Source organism: Phaseolus vulgaris, chromosome 8 (genome assembly GCF_000499845.2).
Source record: "Phaseolus vulgaris cultivar G19833 chromosome 8, P. vulgaris v2.0, whole genome shotgun sequence".
Lineage (NCBI taxonomy): Eukaryota > Viridiplantae > Streptophyta > Magnoliopsida > Fabales > Fabaceae > Phaseolus > Phaseolus vulgaris.
In genome coordinates, this window is record NC_023752.2 from 66,965 (window position 1) to 88,008 (window position 21,044).

The 21,044-nt window shown below is 34.0% G+C and overlaps 3 protein-coding genes across 5 annotated transcripts; 1 reads left to right on the top strand and 2 right to left on the bottom strand.

Moving 5' to 3' along the window:
• Window positions 1-3,167: 3,167 nt before the first annotated feature.
• On the top strand, window positions 3,168-5,170 carry LOC137826961 (leucine-rich repeat protein 1-like). The gene is made up of 7 exons (XM_068633128.1): window positions 3,168-3,452; window positions 3,563-3,695; window positions 3,796-3,867; window positions 4,032-4,175; window positions 4,254-4,325; window positions 4,429-4,500; window positions 4,827-5,170. Exons 1-7 carry the CDS (start codon window positions 3,362-3,364, stop codon window positions 4,903-4,905), a joined length of 663 nt encoding a protein of 220 aa, XP_068489229.1. The 5' UTR covers window positions 3,168-3,361; the 3' UTR covers window positions 4,906-5,170.
• Window positions 5,171-5,564: 394 nt separating this feature from the next.
• LOC137826960 (uncharacterized protein At2g33490-like) lies at window positions 5,565-10,808 on the bottom strand. 2 transcript variants are annotated; one of them, XM_068633126.1, is made up of 11 exons: window positions 10,442-10,808; window positions 10,246-10,318; window positions 10,083-10,160; window positions 9,897-9,958; window positions 9,742-9,810; window positions 9,545-9,573; window positions 9,251-9,458; window positions 8,915-9,157; window positions 8,223-8,276; window positions 7,137-8,127; window positions 5,565-5,926 (listed from the first exon to the last, which is right to left on the bottom strand). In XM_068633126.1, exons 1-10 carry the CDS (start codon window positions 10,571-10,573, stop codon window positions 7,165-7,167), a joined length of 1,911 nt encoding a protein of 636 aa, XP_068489227.1. In that variant the 5' UTR covers window positions 10,574-10,808; the 3' UTR covers window positions 5,565-5,926; window positions 7,137-7,164. The 2 variants fall into 2 exon arrangements, with proteins under 2 accessions (XP_068489227.1, XP_068489228.1); XM_068633127.1 differs by having other exon boundaries at window positions 10,246-10,356; window positions 10,442-10,803.
• Window positions 10,809-15,043: 4,235 nt separating this feature from the next.
• On the bottom strand, window positions 15,044-20,342 carry LOC137823830 (pyruvate dehydrogenase E1 component subunit beta, mitochondrial). Of its 2 annotated transcripts, none has more exons than XM_068629119.1 (15): window positions 19,911-20,342; window positions 19,615-19,652; window positions 19,468-19,527; window positions 19,314-19,394; window positions 19,175-19,201; window positions 19,024-19,086; window positions 18,674-18,760; window positions 17,076-17,201; window positions 16,792-16,925; window positions 16,601-16,673; window positions 16,413-16,478; window positions 16,096-16,134; window positions 15,879-16,003; window positions 15,682-15,796; window positions 15,044-15,469 (listed from the first exon to the last, which is right to left on the bottom strand). In XM_068629119.1, exons 2-15 carry the CDS (start codon window positions 19,636-19,638, stop codon window positions 15,401-15,403), a joined length of 1,089 nt encoding a protein of 362 aa, XP_068485220.1. In that variant the 5' UTR covers window positions 19,639-19,652; window positions 19,911-20,342; the 3' UTR covers window positions 15,044-15,400. The 2 variants fall into 2 exon arrangements, with proteins under 2 accessions (XP_068485220.1, XP_068485221.1); XM_068629120.1 differs by having other exon boundaries at window positions 19,615-19,673; window positions 19,911-19,990.
• Window positions 20,343-21,044: the final 702 nt, after the last annotated feature.

Sequence of the window (21,044 nt, forward strand, 5' to 3'; positions counted from 1 at the left end):
TAATAATAGATGTTCAGATAGTTTTGTTCATTTAGATGATCAGATTATAACTCTTGTGTCTAATAGATCCCAAGAAACACAATAACTGTCTTTCTTAGGTTAGTATATATAATATTAACATGTAATGTAAAAGAGATGGGGAAGAAAGAGATATACATAACATTTTATATTGATTCGTTTGTTGCAATTGACTACATCCAGTTTTCAATCGATAGACTGAGTTCAACTAAGTAGACTAATGTTATGAAGTGCATTTTAAGTATTATTTGGGCTTGTAGCCACTCATGAATAATCCCTTGAGTATTCCTTCCATAAGTCACTCATAGCTTAACAAGTATTATTTCAGCTAATCACTCATAACTAATCTTGTTGAGTATTATTTTCCAAGCTACTTCTAGCTTAACGAGTATTATTTATACTTCCAACCACTATTGGTTAACCCGGTTGAATATTCTTTTTCAAGTCACTCCTAACTTAACAAGTATTCATTCGAGTCACGGTCACTCTTGACTAACCCTATTAAAGAGTCTTATTTCTTAAGTTACTCATGACTCGACCAAGTATTATTTACCAAGTTACTTATGGCTTAACAAGTATTGTTTATCAAACAACCACTTATAGTTAAGGTAAAAAAGTTAAGTGTTTTTATGATTAGCAAATCATTGGATCTAGTAAGTAGGCAAGATTGTGTCTTATGACGAATAAAGCTTTGTCTTTTAGTTCAAATCATTGTATTTGTTTTCTAGGAAGGGATTGTGTCTTTCAATGTATACAATAGGTAAGCATTTTTTCCTAATTTATTGGATGAACACTCACAGTGTCTTCCATGAATCTCGAGACTGTTCCAAAATGTTTACAATTAGATACCTTGGTAGCTAATAGCTAATTAGATACCAATTTAAAAACTAGTTTATAAATTTTATCAATAATATAAATTACTTTAGAAACTAATAATTGTTGTAGTTTCTAAAATAATATCTAATTTAATCAATTTTGTAACTAATTATTTGTTGCCTCTAAAATTGATTTCTATTTAATGATTTTCTTGTAGTGATAACATATATTACTTTAATAGAAAGAGTATTTAGGAGTTTAAGAGACTTCCAAATAGAAGCTAAAATATAGTCATATTTATGAGATAAAATACATTTGAATGATAATAACAATATATTTATGAGATAAAATACATGTGAATGGTAATAATAAAGTAATCGAACTCATTTAAGTTTATGAAGAAGTTAGTCCTAAATCTATACATGTTATTTAAAATCTACTTTGAAGTAATCATAAAATAAAACAAAATTCTTATGTTCATATATGTATGGACGTTAAATTTAAAGAATGTATTTGAGTGATTAGATGGTTTTTGTTTTAATTTGTATATTTTAAAAATGCTTTATAAATTTAAATGAAAATGGTCCAAATTAATTTATGAAAAAGGATGAACTAGTCTTTGGTCCGCAGGAGATTGCACAGAGTGAATCTCTTTTATTTGTCAACAAATTTGAAATTCAATATCTATGAGAGCACATGATGATATTAAAATGCCTAAATTGCACAGGCTTTGATAAGGAAGAAAAAGTTGGTTTGAGAAAAGTGTTGGATTGAATTTGATTTGAAGGAAGGCATGGCGGGAATAGGGTCCTAAACACAGACAGGATCACAATCACAGATTAAAGATTTGAATAAATATTACATCCTTTTCCCTTCCTAAGAAGTCAAAAGACAACTGTAAAATGTGAGTGGTGGGGCACAATATTACATCTTTCTACATGTGGTGGTCAATGGTCAAAGATGGTCAAAGAACCAATATAATCTCTTTTACACGTGAGGTGTTGATTATACACTCAACAATAATTATGCTATGGAAAGCTTTTCTCCCTTTGGAGAGAAGAAAGAGAAATGATATAGAGAGGGCTTTTTGTTTTGTACAGTAATGCTTATGGTGAGTGTGTGTGTGTGAGAGAGGGAAAAGGAGTTAACGTGGATAATGAGAGAGAGAAAGAGACAGTGATGTGGTCTAAGTCTGAACTCTCCAACTCACTTCTTTTAATGAGGAGATCATGGCATTATCTGTCTAAGATCACACAAAGGGACTCTTTTATGCTCCCACTATCAAAAAAGAAGACACAAAGTACAGTAACTTGAAAGAGAACAAACCAACATCAACATGCATCATTCATGCTGTCAACCAATTCAACCCATTCACCCCTCCCAAGTCAAAACTATGCTCTTGGACTTGGACCCATTAACATACATTAAAAGACGAGTATTTCATTTGCATTTGCCTTTGCCTTTGCCTTTGCCTTTCACATGGAATGCCAAAGCCCAAACTACCATCAATAATCTTTCTATTCACTTTCTTCATTCCTAGCTAGTAGTGCCTTACTTTTACGTGTAATTTAACATCATGGTTGACTAATCAAAAACCAATTTAACTTTATCATCTTTATCATTTATTACTTACAGTTTTCAAATAGCACTATTATTATTCCTTTGTGCTTTGTGCCAAGATAATTTTTTCTAGTAAAAGAAAGCAGAATGAACAATTATTCTCCTTCTTTGAAATCACACCATTCATCACCGAATCTAAAGTATAAAATTATTCTTTTTGTTTTCAAATACAAGCAGACAAGAGGAAGAATAACAATTTAGTTTAATATGCTGAAACATTCTTTGTATTGCTACTGCTATACCCTTAAACTCTATTATTTTAGCATAAATAATTAATCTACATCCTCTTTGATACCTTTACCGTATTTTTTAATCCTTTTTCTCGTATACATGCATTCCAGAAATTCTCCTTTAAAGTTGCAAAAAAAAATCTCACTTTTAAATGCACATAAACATTTTCCTTATTAAAAGTTCAAATAGTGTTTATAATTTCAAGAATAACAATTTTAATCATACAATTATATATATAAAGAGATAAAATTGAATAATTAATATCGTGATAACGAAAAAAAATAGTCGTTATATATATAGTTATAATTATAGAGGCCTATGGGAATCACTAAATTGTTGGTTTAAAATTATGTTTTGAAAAAGAGTAATGATATTTAGACGTAAGACTACATTGGTAGTTGAGTGTGAATAGACAAACTAAAGAGGTAGCATCCCATATCCATTTACGGGCACTATAAAATACCCCATATATTTGTGATTCCATTCCAAAAGCATAATTGCATTAAAGATTAAAGAAAGAGGAAGATTTGGTCTCTACTGCATGTTTTTGTTATTACTATGAGGCACACTTCGACTACAAATAGAACCATCTATTGGTGTCAGTCTGTGTGAGGGGCGAGGGTCTAAAATCTCTACTCCAGTCAACTCTCTCTCTACCAACTTTAAGGGTTACTTCATGGAGACGAGCATGAGGGTGCCTTTTCACGTTCTTGCCATTTTTCTTCTCCTATCAGACCCTTTTGCTGTTGTAAATGCAAACTCTGAAGGTAAACCCACCCCTTTCAATATATATACATTCCATGTGTATCCAGCCACTCATTTCGAAGAATCTTGCCACAATAATATTTTCTGCTTTTTTGAACTTGAAAACGAACAGGTGATGCTCTGTTCGCGTTCAGAAGAGCTGTGAAAGACCCAAGTAACGTTCTACAGAGCTGGGATCCAACCTTGGTGGATCCTTGTACATGGTTCCATGTTACCTGTGATGATGATAAGAGAGTTACCCGACTGTAATTAACTCCATCTTGTGTGTGTGTGTGACAGTGTGTTTGATAAGTGTTGATTATTTCATTGGGTTGAGTTAGGTCTGACAATTGCGTACTCATGCAGGGACCTCGGACACGCAAAACTTTCGGGTCATTTGGTTCCAGAGCTAGGGAGGCTCCAGCGCCTTCAGTTTCTGTAAGCGCCGTAGCGAAGTTTGTATTTATCTATTTTCTGAAACTGTCTCACAGACATCACTAAAGATCAAATGAGGGTTTATTCTCTAGCTGATTAATAGAGTGATGGAAAAATGGGTGTGTTATGCAATAAGAAAACGTGAGATTTGGTTTGGCAATGTGCAGAGAACTGTACAAGAATGATTTGAAGGGTCCAATACCAAAGGAACTTGGAGAGCTCAAGAACCTGGTTAGCCTGGGTCTCTACCAGAATAACCTCACTGGCTCCATCCCCACCAGCCTGTCCAACCTCTCCAACATCAAATTCCTGTAAGTTAATTAAAATAAACAGTAAGTGGACCGTTCACCAAGCCTAAGCCTAACCTTTTATGATATACAAAATCACAGGCGTCTTAATGGCAACATGCTCACTGGAAGAATACCGAGGGAACTCACTAAGTTGGGAAACCTCAAGATCTTGTGAGTTTCTCTGTCCTACACTTATCAATATCGAACATCTCTTCATTCTTCTCCATCAATTTTAATTTCTCATGTTTAAATTTGTTTTTCTTATGTTATGCAGAGACCTATCAAACAACGATCTGTGTGGTACTTTCCCGACATCCGGCTCCTTTTCCAAGTTCTCTGAACTAAGGTGAGTCCATATAAAACTTATTAATCTGAGTATTTGACAACGTCGACTTCGTTACTATTTGGAAAATTGATATTATTACTTGCACAAATCATTGGTGACAAGAAATTATATAAATACCATTAAATTATGAAAATGGCGTTGATAATTTACTTTCGACTTTTCAATGTTGATCATTGTAGAATTTAGCTATTACTTTCATGCTACTACATAACATTGATAATGACATTCCTCTGTTATGATTTCATGCTTCTCTTACCTCTAGATCCATGCTCAAGTAGCTGATCTACAAGTGTGAGAGCATTAGCTGATAGTTTATATTCCTGCAGTTTCAAGAATAATACACGACTTAAAGGACCAGAATTAATGGGATTCGTCAGATATGATACTGGAGAAAGCTGCAAATGAAAGACTATATCTACCAAATAACGAGTAGGAGGAAGCCAATCTCGATCGTTCAAACAGCGTATCATGGGAAATGTCTAATTTCCTTGCATCAGTTCCAAATTACCAATATTATGCATTGCATTCGAATTAGGACCTCGGCAATTCTTTTCTTGGTTTCCAAATCTGTACAGCTAGTACGGATAGTTTGCGATGTCTATTTGTAATATATAGATAGATATAGATTATAATTATAATGATAATGACAGAAGCCAGTTAAACTTGGGTATTTGGATTTTGCATACATGTTCACAACAAGAGTACACATTTAGCTGACCCAAACTAATTCTACCTGTTCATAGAAAATGCCACGGTACCTAGCCAGTGACTAGCAATTTCTTGAGTGGTTCCATACCTGCTAGGGTAATCGCATGAAGGTCGACTTCATTTCTCGTTTTTTTTATTATTGAAACTTTCAACGTTTTATTAACCACATAGTGATCCAAAATCAAAGCAGCAACATTGTTACATTACATGAATTATATTCTCTCTCTTCTAATCAAAAGCATGATTTATGAATGCAAATCCAGAAAAGAATCGAATTCTCCGATAATTTATTTGATGTGTTCATAGAAATGTTTAGTTAAGAAAACATATGAAAGAAAATTTCACCCAGTGAAAGGTACACAACTTAATTAGACAGTTGGATTGCTCGTAAAGGGGAGGCGTGATGGATTGGTTACCGTCATTGCTTAAATGCATATCTCAACAATAAAGCCGATGGGCATTTATTTCGAAATATGAAAAAAAAGGCCCATAAGCTTGAAATAACAATGATGATGACAGACAAACAAATACTAGGTAAAACGAATATATACATCTTTGCAGCTAACCAAAACTTGACCTAAGTTTTCTTGGCCCTGAGCTTAATTTGCCAGGCCGTAAACAGGCTAACTTCAGACGTAAGTAGAATTAGTCTGCACAAGTATCCATTGACCATACCTGGGTTCATCGCATATTAGTCAAACATGCACATCACTACATCCTGAAAAACAGAAAGTGAACATTAAATCATATATATGTTAAACTAAAATTTCTCACAGTATTGGTAGCAGGAACAAAGAACAATAATAAAGCAATTTCTAAATCTTACAATGGTAATACCAATTAGTTTAGAACTGAAAATTCTCCAATGCATTGTAAAAACTGACCTATCATGTCCTAAATTATGAATCCCATCAAATTATAAACACCTCCACCTATTCCACATGTTATTTTAAGGAGAAGATGAAATTTTTTTGCTATGAAGTGAGTTTCTGCATGTATGACCTCGTATTGTAAAGTACTTGTACATAAAATGTCAAGTCCATTTAAAATAGATGATGCTTGCACCAAAAATATTCTTAATCCCAATGTGCATTTCAAGTACAGAGTATTTTGTATAAAGATCACAGTTTAATTTGTCATATGCCAAACTATTCCAAAAGTTTAAACGGTTAGATAAAGACAAAAAAAATTTAGAACGCATCACCTCACCCAAATGCCCTTTGGCTTGAAGCATAGATGGTACATAGGCCCACATGCCTTGTGATTAAATTCAACACTTTATTAGAAGACTGGGGGAGGCTAAGAGCGAATTCTAGATTACTTAGACAGTGAGGGTCCGAAAGTACAACACATGTTTAAATTATTGAGATTGAGGTATTGCCGGAGGAAAATGAGAGAATAAAAACTGAATATTATGACATTAGTATTGACTTCATATGATATGAAATATCATGTTGCAATACATAAAGTACTAACCTTTATTTATCCTAATATTTTATCATAATCCTAATTAATAAAGTCTAAAGAAATAAACTCACATACTCCAAATTACACTAAAGATACAATAAAAAGTATTGGATATTTTTCATTTAACAATTTTATTCCACAAGGTTGGGGGATTGGAAATAATTTATACATTCTAAGAACTTTGAAGATAGAACTTGCTCAATAATAGGTGTCCTATATCAAAGGCTCTTACAGGTTCTTGATATTATACAAGTAGGTACTAACCTTTATCTCCATTTTATCCCATTCCAAACCAGGGAAATTGAGACAAATGTTTTGCCATCTATAAATGAAATTTCAACACTTTCTACATTGCCTAAATTTCACAATTAAAAAAAAAGTTCAAATAAATCCAGAAAAACAAAAAAAAAAAAAATAAGAAGAAGAAAAAGTAAACAAAAAACCCTGGTTTACAAAAATACCTCTGGTCCAAATATCCAGACAACAGCCTCAGCAATCTGATGATGGCTGACTACTAGATAACGCTTGTGGCATCAGAGGAGAAGCAACAATCTCAGATATAGATGATCTATGAGAAGAATCTAGTGTTCTAGGCACATGTAATGCTGCAACTCTAGCACCACTAGAAGGTATGGAGAAACTACGAGCCATGGCCTGAGGTGGCATTGGCAATGGAGATGCAGCACTTGATGCAACCAAATTATTTGCAGAGGAAACCTTTTGACCTCTAGGCACCAATGGACCAGAATGACCAACCAAACCTAAAAGCCTTGAATTGGATGGGAAGCTGGTTGGAGGCCTAGGAAGTTCATGAAGCTCACTTATTTTGGGTGAAGACATAAGAGTGGGAGAAGTAGTGGGAGATACTTTAGGAGAAGATGACCGAGGCTTAGGAATTGGACCAGGAAAAAGAGGTCCAGACAACAGTTGAACACTATCAACCAAAACAGGCTTGGTAGGACCGGGATTACTTGTCAATGGACCAGAAAAGGCTTGTCTTTTAATCTTTTTGGAGTGAGCAGAAATGTAATCGTTTGAGGATAAAAGATTATCTCCCAGAGGAAGAGGCAATCTCGTGGAGGCAGTATTGGTGTTACTTTCCTTGAGTACTGACTGAGCACTTCTGACAGTAGAACCAGAAAATTCATCTCCGATATCTTTTTCATGTTTCTTTTGTTCCAATGGGGATGAATGCCACAAGTTCTTTGTAGGTTCACTTAAATTTTCCTGCACTTTGGAAGGTTTTGGATTATTTGAACTTGAAGAAATTGAACTCTTAGCACCAACGGGTGTGGGTAGCACATATGAACTAAACTTCCGTGATAAAGATGGGCGCATCTGTCTCAGTTTTTCACTTGCATCAAGTTTATTATCAGCAAAAAGCGGGGCAGATTGGCTCCCTGTCCTAGTCCTAAAGGAAAACAAATTCCTTTGAAGTTTGTCTAAGTTTTCCTGCAAACAGAGCAAAACATTCATTATGCATGCTCTCACATACTTTAAATTTTATAGGCAAAAAAAAAACTGAAGATAATAGATGTCTTTTTTACCTTAGCAGCTTCAGCTGTAAAACCTCCAGGAGGTGTAAGTTCCACCTGATCCAGCTGTAAAGATGCGAACATGGTTAAGCAGCAGGTCATCAAGATGAGTAATATAAACTATTGAAGTGTTTTATAAACTTGAAAATTAAAACTCTAAATATTGTTCTGAACCAAAATCTTCAAAATCAGAAGTTCATTACTGAAAACTTCCAAGCATTTCATGCACTGACCAAAGAAGTTAAAACTCCATAGTTTACTTGAAGAGGTTCTTGCTCAATCCATCCATCTAGCAGCATTCTAATTAAACTGATTACTCGTGTGCATAGAGCAGTTAGTCACAATTAAATAAACAAAGATGCAAAACTTTTTTAGCCTAAGACAGTAAAAACAACTTTGCCCACAACTCTAATGCTGGTGGACTTTGGTTCCTAAAGTCCTGCCTACACAACATAATCTCTCTCCAGGAAATTATTCATTCACTAATTAATTTTGATTTCAAGCATATATACACCTTAGCATGCAAGTAGGATTCAAACCCCTCAACCACCACCACATGAGTGTACAGTCATTCACCTGCTCCCTTTTTCCTGTTAGTAGATGTACTTTCCCATGCTTCATTAGACAACCAGTTCTAAATAAACTCAAGAAACATAAAAGGGGAAGAAAAAAAATTAAAGATCCTAGTTACTTAAGGTAGTCACCTCCATGGAGTTTCGTGATGTGGAAACATCTTGGTCTTGTTCAGTTTGTCCATAGTCAAAACTCAGCTCACCATCATCATTGTCATCATAACCACCACCATCATCATCTCCATAGTCACCTTCATACCCATCCTCCTCGTCTAGACCACTGAACTGGTAATCAATGTGCTGTTGTTCAGTTACAGATTTTAAATGTGGTTCTACTGTCTCAAGGGACTTGACTGATTTCTTGAAGAAACACAACTGTTTTTGGTAACAAAAGAAAGCAATGGTAATCAACATAAAAAAAAGTAGGAAATTCCAATTCTTAAAAGAAAACAGGGGCATGTGAAGAACCTGAGAAGCATGGTGACGCGCTGCCTGTGTTAGAAGACTACGTGATTGTCCTTGCTTCAGAGATTTCAATCGGAAAACAAACAAAGTAGCATCTTCATCATATTCATCACGAGCAGTTTGCAACTGCTGCAAAGAAAAAGTTTCTCCTTTCCCGCCTTTAGACCTGCCTCCTTCTCTGTATCTTGCTACCATATAGTCATATAAGTCTCTGCAGCAGATCATATGACACGATGACAAGAAGTATATCAGAATGACAGTCAAAGATAAAACCAGATCCAACGAAACATTTCAAACCTTTTCTCATCACATTGCCGCTTCATCTCCTGGTCGAGTATTAAAAAAAAAAAATGAAAATTACAGAAGGTCATCCATGTAGAATATAAAAATAAAGACATTTTTAGGTTACAGCAATAAGAAAAAGTTGAAGGAGAGTGATGCATAAGTAGGTTTGTGTAAGTGCAATCGATAGAGACATAAAAAAGACTAGAAACCTCAACAATTCGAAGTTCATTCAAGAGAGACTCTGAGGGAGTGGTAATTGTCTGGATTATATGGGAACGCTGGAATGGGAAAGAAAAGAGTAATGAAAGCAGAGAAAAAAAGAAGGAAAGATAAAATGGAAATAGAGATAGGATTAGGAAATGACGTAGTCATCAATGAGTTTGTGGAGTTGGAACTGGATTTTGCCAAGCATGAGGAGAAGTTTTCCTGCAAGAATAGAATGGAAAAGAATAGGGGTTAGTGATGAGATAAAAATGAAATGAAAAGGTGATGAGGTGTGTGTGGAAGTGGAAGTGGAAGTGGAAGAAGAGATAGAAGAAGAGTAGAGTGCCAGTTTCATCTCCGTGATCATTCAAAGCGGTCTTCTCGAGAAGACAAGAGCCCATGTCCCGCAAGGACTCGGAGAATTCTGTAAGAAGAGAACAATACAAGATATGAAAAGAATGAATGAATGAATGAACGAATGAATGACATATCCACCGTGACAACCCTACCATAGGCACTGCTGGCGGTTGCGGCGGCGGCGGAAAGCAAGGTGTCGTAGCAGTCCTTCATGTCTTGCATATCCTGAACAGCAATTCCAAATCAATTCCATCCGTCAAACCCTAAAAGTAGTGATGTATTGCATGATAGGGTAGGATATGTTGAAGAAATAGAGATGAAAAGAGAAATGCGAAGGTGGAAGCGTGCCTGGGTGGCCCGAGCGAGCTCGTCAAGCTGGCCGAGAGGCTGAATGGAGTTGGAGGAGGCATGCTTGTGACTGCGATTGTGGTTATGATTCTGAAGCGCCAAACCTCGCAATTTCTTCAGAGAGTTCTTCATCGATGCCTTGCAATCGTTTCTCCTTCTCTCTTCTGTTAAACTTTTGGTTTGTTTGTTCGTAACGAATGAGAAAATGGAAATCGCCGACAACAACCACAAGGAGGAGGTGGTCAAATCCCGTTCCACATCCCAATCAGACCATTTCTTTCTTCAACCGCTTCCTCTGCTTACGCCAACAACTCCTCCCACGCAAGTTCCACCACCCCCAACCTTCCATTATTTCTATTTCTATCATTATTATTATTATTATTATTCACTTTTAAGTATTATTATTGTATTTCTATTTACTATTATTATTTTATGAGAGTGAGAGACATCTTTTAAATGGAGTGTCTGTGTTATATACCCGTATTGGATATAGATACTGGTACAATATTTATAAAATACATATCTATGAAGTGTTTAATTTAAAAAATATAAATAAAGAACAATTTTTTTAAAATCAAGAAATATCTTCTTAAAAAAAATATTAAAACATAAATCTTTATTATCAATTTATATATAATATACTTATATAATATACAAATTGGTATATTTGCATCTTAATTTTTTATCATATCATTATTGTTCGGTATCTATATTACATAATTACTATTATTATTATTATTATATTATTCCACAAACTTGTTATCATTGAATTATATTATAAAACTACTCACCCGAAATACTTTTCTTCACTACTCGAAAGTCAAGGCAACACCTTCCACCCATACCATTTTTCTTTTCTTTTCCCCAACAACAATCAATACAAAATGTTCTTCTCCAAAACCATTTCTGTAAACTATTCAACTTTGACTTTTAAAATAATACCAAAACTGTTCTTCAAAATTCTCAACTCAAATTCAAACAAACACACGTTTTTCAAATTAAAAATACTTCCTACGCAAGAAATATATAAAGTGAGCACTGAAGCTTCTAAAAATACCATTTCTGTGCAAAACTCAGTTATTTATCACATTTTGACTCTTGACTCCAACAATAATGTAATCCAATTTAATCCCATAACTTGCTTTCTGAAAGTGAAGTCGACTTCATACATGCGAACATAATGGTTTACGTTTCACGGCATATTTTGCATGCAATTCTCGGCTATTTTCCTGTAATTAAAGCTTAGTTCTATGTATAAATCCCAAATCCTTTTAGAACTTTTTGTGCCTTTTATCATATTTATGTTCTAAAAAAGTCTTGGTAACAAAGAATTTGCAAAAAAAAACTAAGAAAACATATTTTGTAATCTATGGAAGATTTTGATGACCATATGATCACCTCATAAAATTGTGATGCAACTATAAAGAAAATATACAACCCTAATCAACAATTAGTTGAATTTAGAAGACATCTCTCCGACAATCAGACATATTTTGCTACCTTAAATCAAATGGTTAGATAGTTCATCAAGACTAATCAATCATTGGATCAACACTAGTAATTCGTTTAAACATGAACATCGACAAAGTTGTACGATCAAGTACGAATTCGAGTTCAAACATGGCAAAATTTTATCAATTTTGAATCAATTAATAGACATTACTTGAAATCGAAATCAATGGTTCACCTCTACTAAATTTAAATGGGTCCAAACCGAACTTATTCACCCATTGGTTGCTCATCACCAGATTATCGTCTCGGCTTCTGAGTTGGGAGACTTGTGTACTTATCGACCATAAGATCGAGAATGCCAAAGAGTTCGGGTGACTATATGCATCCCTTAACCGAGCCTTTATTGTCATCAATGACTATCATGAGTAAAACAACATAGTCAATGAAACTTAAATAATAAACGGCTATTTATGGAATAATGAATAACAGTTATGTGGTTAATCCAAATGACTCGTAATGGTCCACTCAAATGATACCACCTGATTAATCTATAATTATCCACTCTTAGGAAGTACAAGAAATATTATCACATACTCTTACCACTTATACAATTAAGAATTTACTATCTTTATGTTCCTACTGACTTAAACATTGGAGAGTCTTCTACATGTGGACCTCCCCTTCTCATTAGATACCAACTGAAAGCTCATTTCATGCACTCCCCGCATTCCAGTAGCAAAAGTGACATATGCTATATGCTGCAACACTTTATTTTTTTTTATGTCTGTTTTAATTGGCAATGAACTTAAATCCCTTTTAGATTTAAGGTTTAGAAAAATTATTTTAGTGAGCCACTAATCAAGGGAAACTTGGAAGAAGCAATAACACATGGATCAGGGATCTAGGACGATTTATCTTTCTTCTTTCTTCTTGATTTCAATGTTCTTAGTTTTGTTTTCCGATGTTTGAGTTCTATTTTTGGTTTCAAAGCACGGGACCCTTTGTTAAGTAATGAATGTTTAATTGAATTGTTGTTATATTTTTTTGCGTTCTCATTTTTATTCTGTTTTATCAATGTTTGATTCTTTTATCTATACAGGAGTTCTATTACCATCTTACATTGTTATAAATCATTACAAAAAGAATGGAGAGATGAAATTAATAGTTAGAATTATATGAATAGAACTTAACCATTAAATTTTTCGAACATATTTAAATTTTCAAAGAAATGATGAAATTAAATTTGAGTATTAAATCATCAATTTAGTAATTAAAATATTTTTTTTCAACATAAAAGACACTAAGACTATTTTTATAACTTTTAACTCGCAAAATACTCCCAATCCCACAATTTATAAAAATCTCATTTATGTTAGCTGAGTCATGCTTTAGTCAAACTCTATCAATACTCAGTTTGATATAAGAAAGAATACGTAGGACGACTCCAAAAAAAATTTAAGAAAGAATAAAATTTCAAATATAGAATATATTTCAATGATCTAGTAAGATGTTCGTGTTATTTCACTGTGTATAAGTCTATAAAAAAATACTCAACATCTAAAATTCATCTTTATCATTTTAAATTATAGTTTATTAGGACTAAATATTCATATTATCAAAGGTATAATGATAGCATTTCACATACAAAATTTGTAAGATATTTGAAAAACCTTTTAACTAATGTAAAGGGATATTTAATTATATATATATATATATAATTTATTGATAAATGAATTTAAGAGTTACATGTTTTTAATATTTTATATAATTTATTATAGTTTTTTTTTCAAACAATCACAAACCTTCATTTAGATTATTGTTATTGCTAATTTTATTGTTTACAATTTTAAACACTATTTAATAGGATTCATGATTGGATTTTGTTGGGAGATAACTTAGATTAATTGACTTTATCTATATTTTTTTTTTTTTACACGGTCTAGAACTACTTTAGATTTTAATTTGGTTGAGGAACTACAGTGATTAATGTCATCATGGTAACTTATCTAAAATTGCAATCCCTTCAACCTTTATTTCCAATGTTTCAAACCAAGATTTTTACACCAAAACCTATGACTAGTTTAATTACAAAAAATTGTCCTCTTTAATCATAGGTTGTTAAAAAGTTTCATGTATGTCATGATAAATTTGGTCATTTAATTAGAAAAACTTGGGAGTCGTCTATGAATGATACTTCATATGTGATATGGATTATAAAAAAATGTTAGTGTTAAAGGTGGGTGCATTAATGTCATAGAACCCGATGTATTTAGTTAGTTTGTTTACCCACAGTGAAGAGTATTTGGATTGTTGTACTTTATTCCTTCTAGGGGTTGATGTGTCATTTATCTACAATGCAAATGAAGCCCACATGGTGAGAGTTGGATATTGTAAGAAAATTACATTTTCACACGAGGTTACATAAGCTTGACATAAAAATTGAAGAACATATCTACGTCTTTCTAGTGTTGAGACCTTAAACGGTCTAACATTAACATTTGTAGCTTGTCTAAACAATCTAATCCCAGTGGACTTTTTATGATAACAAAATACTGAGTTTACATTATCTGCATATACATGTGTTTATTATCTAAACACCTTAATGTGTTCTTGTGCCATCAAATGGTACAATTGGTCTCAATATTTTAGAGCATACAATTAGGTTTACGATATCACTTTTGTTAAACTATCTTCCCTTGTTGATACATTGACATGATACTAAATGAAGTTGACTAAAACAACTATTTCAAAAGCAATCTTCAACACATGATTCACGGTGAAGAAGTTTCCAAGGATAAAAGTTCAACTCATTTACGAAATGGGTACAGAGATAACTGGAAAAGGTAAAGTTCGCAAAGTAAAGAGGAAAAGGCAAATGGAGAAATTTCTTCGATTGCACCCGATATGATTTCGTGGGTATTGCTGAACCGAAAGAACGACAGAGAAAAAAGGTATGTATATAAGTTTGGGGGTTCACGGAGACTTACAGACCAAACACCATCCACAACACAACCAGGTAACCACAGCCTTGTTCTCCTCAAGGACACGAACCTCACATCAAATCAAATATCTCTATCATGCCAATGTAACTAAAACAGTAAACGGAAATGAATCAAAACAGTAAGCTAGATCTTACAAGAAGTGGTCCACTGGAAAGAAAAAGAAACTCGATAATGTATTCAAAAAATTGAGTACTTAGTTATTGCCAAACAGAAACCAAAAACACAGAAGACTTCCCGCCCTGTGTCATTGTTTTCCAAGTTATTAAGTATTAACATCCTCCATATATATGCTGGCTGAGAAGGGGGAAAAATGTATGGCATCTGTGAGTCCTGAAAATTAGGACTATACAACAGAATTTTTAAACCAAAGCCTGGTATAACCCACGAGTTAAAACCAGCATTCTTTGGTTGAAATTTCTTCCTGCTGTTTTATGGTGGAAATTGGGGGAAAAATTGTTTTTGGTACATCAAGGATTAATAGAGGACACGAAGTTTTCCACAACTTTCAAGCAGCTGCAACCAATGGCACCGATCTGTGGCATGCTCTCTTCGCAGCTCGAACAATATCTTCTATCTGTCCCCCCACATATACCAAAAAGCGATCAGATTTAAATTATCTATAGACATATTAGCATCAAAACTCGTGTCACACCAAACCATCATGTCCAGACTATCATTACTCCCATTCAAAATAGAAATACATTTCTGGATCAAAATAAAGAAAACAAATCTTCTAAAACAAGTTGACAAATTCAGAAGAAACAATTAATATTCTTTAATCATTACCTGTGGGACAGCCATTCTCTCCAGATTAGCTGCGTATGGCATAGGAACATCAGCCCCAGCAATTCTCTCAACCGGTGCGTCAAGATAACCAAAACTCTCCTCAATGACAGATGTGCTGCTCAAGAGAAGTATACACTCAGATGATTGCCAAGAGTTAACCAGAAAAATACACAGAAAGCTAATGTAAAGAGATAAACCAGATTTCAGCCCCAACACCATGCTGAGGAAACCCTTCTTCAACTGTCACCAGCCTGTTGGTTTTCCTGACAGAAGTATTGATTGTGGAGCGATCCAGCGGTCGGATTGAACGCAAATTAATAACCTATGAGGTTAAAAACGTCACTAACCATTATCATAACCCAAATGAAGTTTTGCAGAAAGAGGAGAAAGTTCATAAACTCTTGCAAGTCTTACCTCAGCACTGATTCCTTCTTTAGCCAGTATCTCGGCAGCCTAAACACCAAGAAGAGATATTTAAGAATGTTGTCTACTTTGGTAATACAGAAGGGATTAGAGATTTTTAATTTTCTTAAAGTAAATTATAAAATGCCACATAAGACACAAATCATCTAGAAAAAACTATTATCATTAATTCCTGTCTTATTATTATATATAAATGTAAGACAAAACTATGTCTCTCTGGTACTTCATGGCAAATGAACAATTGAACAAACATGTGAACAACATAATATACATATCTATACTACAAAAGGATCTGACGGTAAACAAACCTTGAGAGCAAAGCCAACCATTTTTGAATAAGCTGTAATAGTCACATCTTTTCCTTCCCTCTCAATCTGTTAGTGGTAAAATGCATGAAGCAAACAAGGATTCAATAAGAATGCATTATTGTGTAGTAAATATAATAACTAAATATGGCTCAAAAACAAGGATTCGTATACTACACATAATTAACTACCTTTGCTTTTCCTATGGGAAGGCAAAAACTGGAATCAAGAACTTCAGCCGAAACAGGGAATGACTCACCATATCTGGGGGACATAATTTACAAATTAAATATTGTTTGGGATAATAACTGATGTTAAAAGTATGGGGACTCGTTTTTCGGGAGGGTGGGGGAGAGACGGGCAATCAAGCAACACAACTTACAGCAACTCATTTTCAAGGAAAACAACAGGATCAGGGTCCCTTATAGCAGCTTTAAGCAAACCACGTGCATCTTCAGATGAATATGGTGTCAGGACTTTCAACCCAGGGCATGAAGCATACCAAGATGCATAACACTGCATAAAAGCAAAGTTGTAGATACACAGATGAAACCTAAAGTATTTATCAGTTCTCCACAGCTCTAAAGCAGAGTAAATTCAATGCAGAATTTAAGTAAATAATAAAAAAAGTTTGTACATAAAAGAAAGCAGCTTTGAGAACCATACTTGAGAATGCTGGGCACCAACCCCAGCGGCAGCACCATTGGGTCCTCTAAAGACAATAGGTACGGATATTTGCCCAGCAGACATGTAATTGGATTTTGCGGCAGAATTAATAATATGGTCTATTGCCTGCAACAGAAGTTAAAATACAGTGAGTGGATAAAAATTAAATAATTAATCAGCAACCTAAAAAACCAAAGATGACGCAGCCGTATACCAGACAAATGAAGCAAAAAAGTAAGCATAATTACACATGTTGACACAATATTCTTCAGAATTTATTAGTATTCAATATTCAAGCTACGAGTGGTCAACATTAAGATTACAAACACAAGGCCCTACTTCATGCAGAGGATAGCATTGTCAAGTAACCAAATTGCAGCAAAAAGGCCTGGCATCTAATAAACTAAATTGATTTGTATGGCATTGATGTGATGTTCAAACTATCATTTAAAACACTTCAGAATTGCTTGATTTTTAAAGTCAAATATGATTGGCACTCTTAACAATAAACTGAATCCCTTGTTTGAATGCAGAGATCAGCAGCTTAGACCAACAACAAATCCTTAGCTTTATATCTTTAACAGGGTAGTCAAACACAGAATTTCAAAAGCATTAAGTTTGCCATCCCTGCAATGCAAGGAGCATCACTTCAGGTTTTGATAGAGCAGCACTCACTCACAAGCCCAAAACATGTAAAATCTTGACCACTATTGGTGATTTGTCATGTGCCCCACTTATTTATGTTGCCATATCTATGAGGCTCCTCCTCTAGCAGTATGCCATTTACAAGCATGCATTGTTTTCCCCATCCCCACCCACTCTCTAGTTTGAGCTTCACCATTATCCATTTTTTGCTGTTGTTTCTGGTGTTGTTCATAGTAACTCCCCTTCTTGTCACCTCAGCGCACACTTGGCCACCTCCTTTTTGCTTGGATGCTATCTACTTTTTGTGTTGACTAGTTCTAGTTTGCACTTCATAACCCACATGATGTCATCCCTCCAACACATAGAGGCTCAAACTTGTCAAGGTTTAGCACTGTACTCTTTTTATCCTTATGATCCTTTGTTGTCATTAACTTATTAATTATTAAAAATTATGCCTAAGAAAATTGTTATTAGGGATGAACGTATATCAGAACTATATCATTATGACTTTTTTATTTATGAATGATGACTATGCTTTTTACAGAGTATTTTTTATTTTTTGAGTACTTGTATGTCTACAAGAAATTAATTATATCATTTATCTTGTATTCATAAAAAAATCAGTATAGCAGTCATTTTGCTCTCGTGCAAAGCATTTTTTGGGTTGAGCAGCCACACCTATATCCTGAGCCTCACAAGGAAGTCAACATTTTTCCTTGTGGAATCAATCATCATGTATAGAAAATCTCAACTCTGGTATTCCAATTACTAAAGAGAAAACTCACACAATGCCATCTAATTATCTTCATGTGCAGCCAGGTTTACATAACCGTGTGTGTGTGTGTGTGTATGTATATACTTATACAAATTAAGTGCTGCATCAGTAAGAAATGTAACACTTAACTCCAAACTCAGTTTAACAAAGAAATTATGCAATAAAGATATATTCCTACCTGCATGGAGAAGTTAAAAGTCATAAACTCCACAACAGGTCTTAGACCGTAGTAAGCAGCACCAACTCCAATACCAGCAAAACCAGCCTGTATAATATTTCACAAAAAATTATGTCAATCCAACATATGCAACTAACTATGTATAAACCCTGCTCCTTTTTTGCTAGGAATAAGCAGTTAAGTTCAATTCATAAAAGTCAGTCTGTTAATCTTATTTTTTATGATGCAGAACCAACCATGGTATCAAAAACATAATTTGAACACGGATATTAGAGTACAATGTTAAAGCGAGAAGCTGAAAAGGTCAACTTTCATGTTCAATAAGAAATCTGTTACAATAAGAAAATGACCTCAGTGATTGGAGTATCGAGAACCCTATCAGGGCCATACTTGTCGAGCAGCCCCTTGGATATCTAAATGAAAGAAGAAAGAAAGTTAAGAAGTATTACATAATAGTATCGAGTTGTTAAATCCAGAGGTTGGCAAGACAAGTAAACTAACCTTGTATGCACCCTGATATTCCCCAACCTGCATTTAAACAGAAGCAAAATGAAGGCACAAACTTAATAGAAGAGGGCAAGGGCGAAAAAAAAAATTGTAAAAAGGGAAGAAAGAATAGAATAGAATACAAATGGATGACCTCTTCACCCATCAAGAAGACTTTAGGATCAGCTGACATTTCCTCATCGAGTGCGGTGTTGAGAGCCTCTCGAACAGTGATCTGCAGCGAAAGACGTGAATCAGAGAAACGGCGAGTTTGGTTGATATTTGATAAGAGATTAGATAATACGAACCTCCTTGGCGGCAGAAGAAAAATGTCTGATAGCGGAGAAGGCTGGGCGAATGCTCTGAGTCTGCAAAAAAAAATGTGCGTTCTGTTCTGTTCATCGAATGAAGTAGAGTGAAATGCAATTGCAATTGGAATCAGACAAAAGTCGTACCTTTTGCCTTATTACACCCCACATCTTGCTTCTTTTATCTTCAATCAAGCAAACAAAAACTAGCAAATCAGAAAAACCGTAATCCATCGACGAATTTCATCTTTTTCATATCAACAGAAATTAACAAATCTCTTGACAACATGCAGGAGAAGCAGATACGAACAAACAACATCTATGGCGGAAACAAAGACCCTAGGACTAAGTAAGATACGCCTGTGGTGATTGAAAGACAGATCTGGAAGAAGATGCAGAAGAAGAAGAAGAAGAAGAAGAAGAAGAAGAAGGAGAAACCGCACCTGTAGCTGTAGCTGTAGCTAGATCCGATCGTCACTAGCCTAACGATACCCACACAAACAAGTATGAACCAAACCAAAAACCCACGCTTTTTCGCTTTTCACTGCTATATAATTATTTATTTGTCGTTATTCTTTTCTTTTTTATTTATTATTCAAACTAATTTTTATTTGAATATTGGAAAAATAATTTAAAATAAGGAAAATTCTCAAAGTAAAAAAATGATACAGATAAAGATGTTATACGTAAAAATCCACTATTATATTGTTCAAATTAAACTTTTTCAGTTTTCTTATCCAATTGAGATGTGAGAAAATAATGAAATAATGTTTTTAAATATCATTGTGTTAACTAAAAAACATAAACGAAAGAAAGACCTAAATTATAAAAGTGAATGGGTCGAGCGAGGTAGGTAGGTAAGGCAAGCACCAGGCGGCTGTTCCTCTCACGCCCCACACCCACTCCATAAACAACACTTGTAAACTTCAAATTAATAATTAAAACAAAATTCTTTTAATATATTTTTCTTATTAAATCAATATACTTTTTTAAAAATATATTCAATTATTTAAGTCTCAATTATTATTTTCAAAAATTCCTTTTCAATTTTATTAAGTAAAGACTATATAAAGGAGTATACTGTCAACCAATTTTAAAAATGAGAATTTGTGTTTAATTAGGATTTGTGTCTTTATATTATGTAATTTTTATAAATCGTTTCTATTGTTTCTTCTGTAAGCATAGCCGGGCATATTTGTCTCATAATGTTAATGTTAATTCCTATAGGATCTAGTAAATCCACACCAAGTAAAATATTAACTTTCGCAGTACAAAAAGGTTTTCAAACATCTCTAAAATATTTTTTCGAAATTGATAAGGTGCATGGATAAATTTGTTGGGGGTGCAGGAAGAAAAATCCAAGTGAAAATAGAAATAGAAAGCTGCATAGGAAATGGGTAGGCAATCTCTCCCTGCACCATATCAATTCTAACATACACCCAATCTATTATTGAAACGACAAAATTGCCCTTCAAAAATGATAAAATTAATCTTAGATAAAAAAAAAGGTGTGGATAACCAAAACTTTTTTTTTTCTGAAAATATTCTGGATTTAAATTTCCAGAACACTTTTTAAA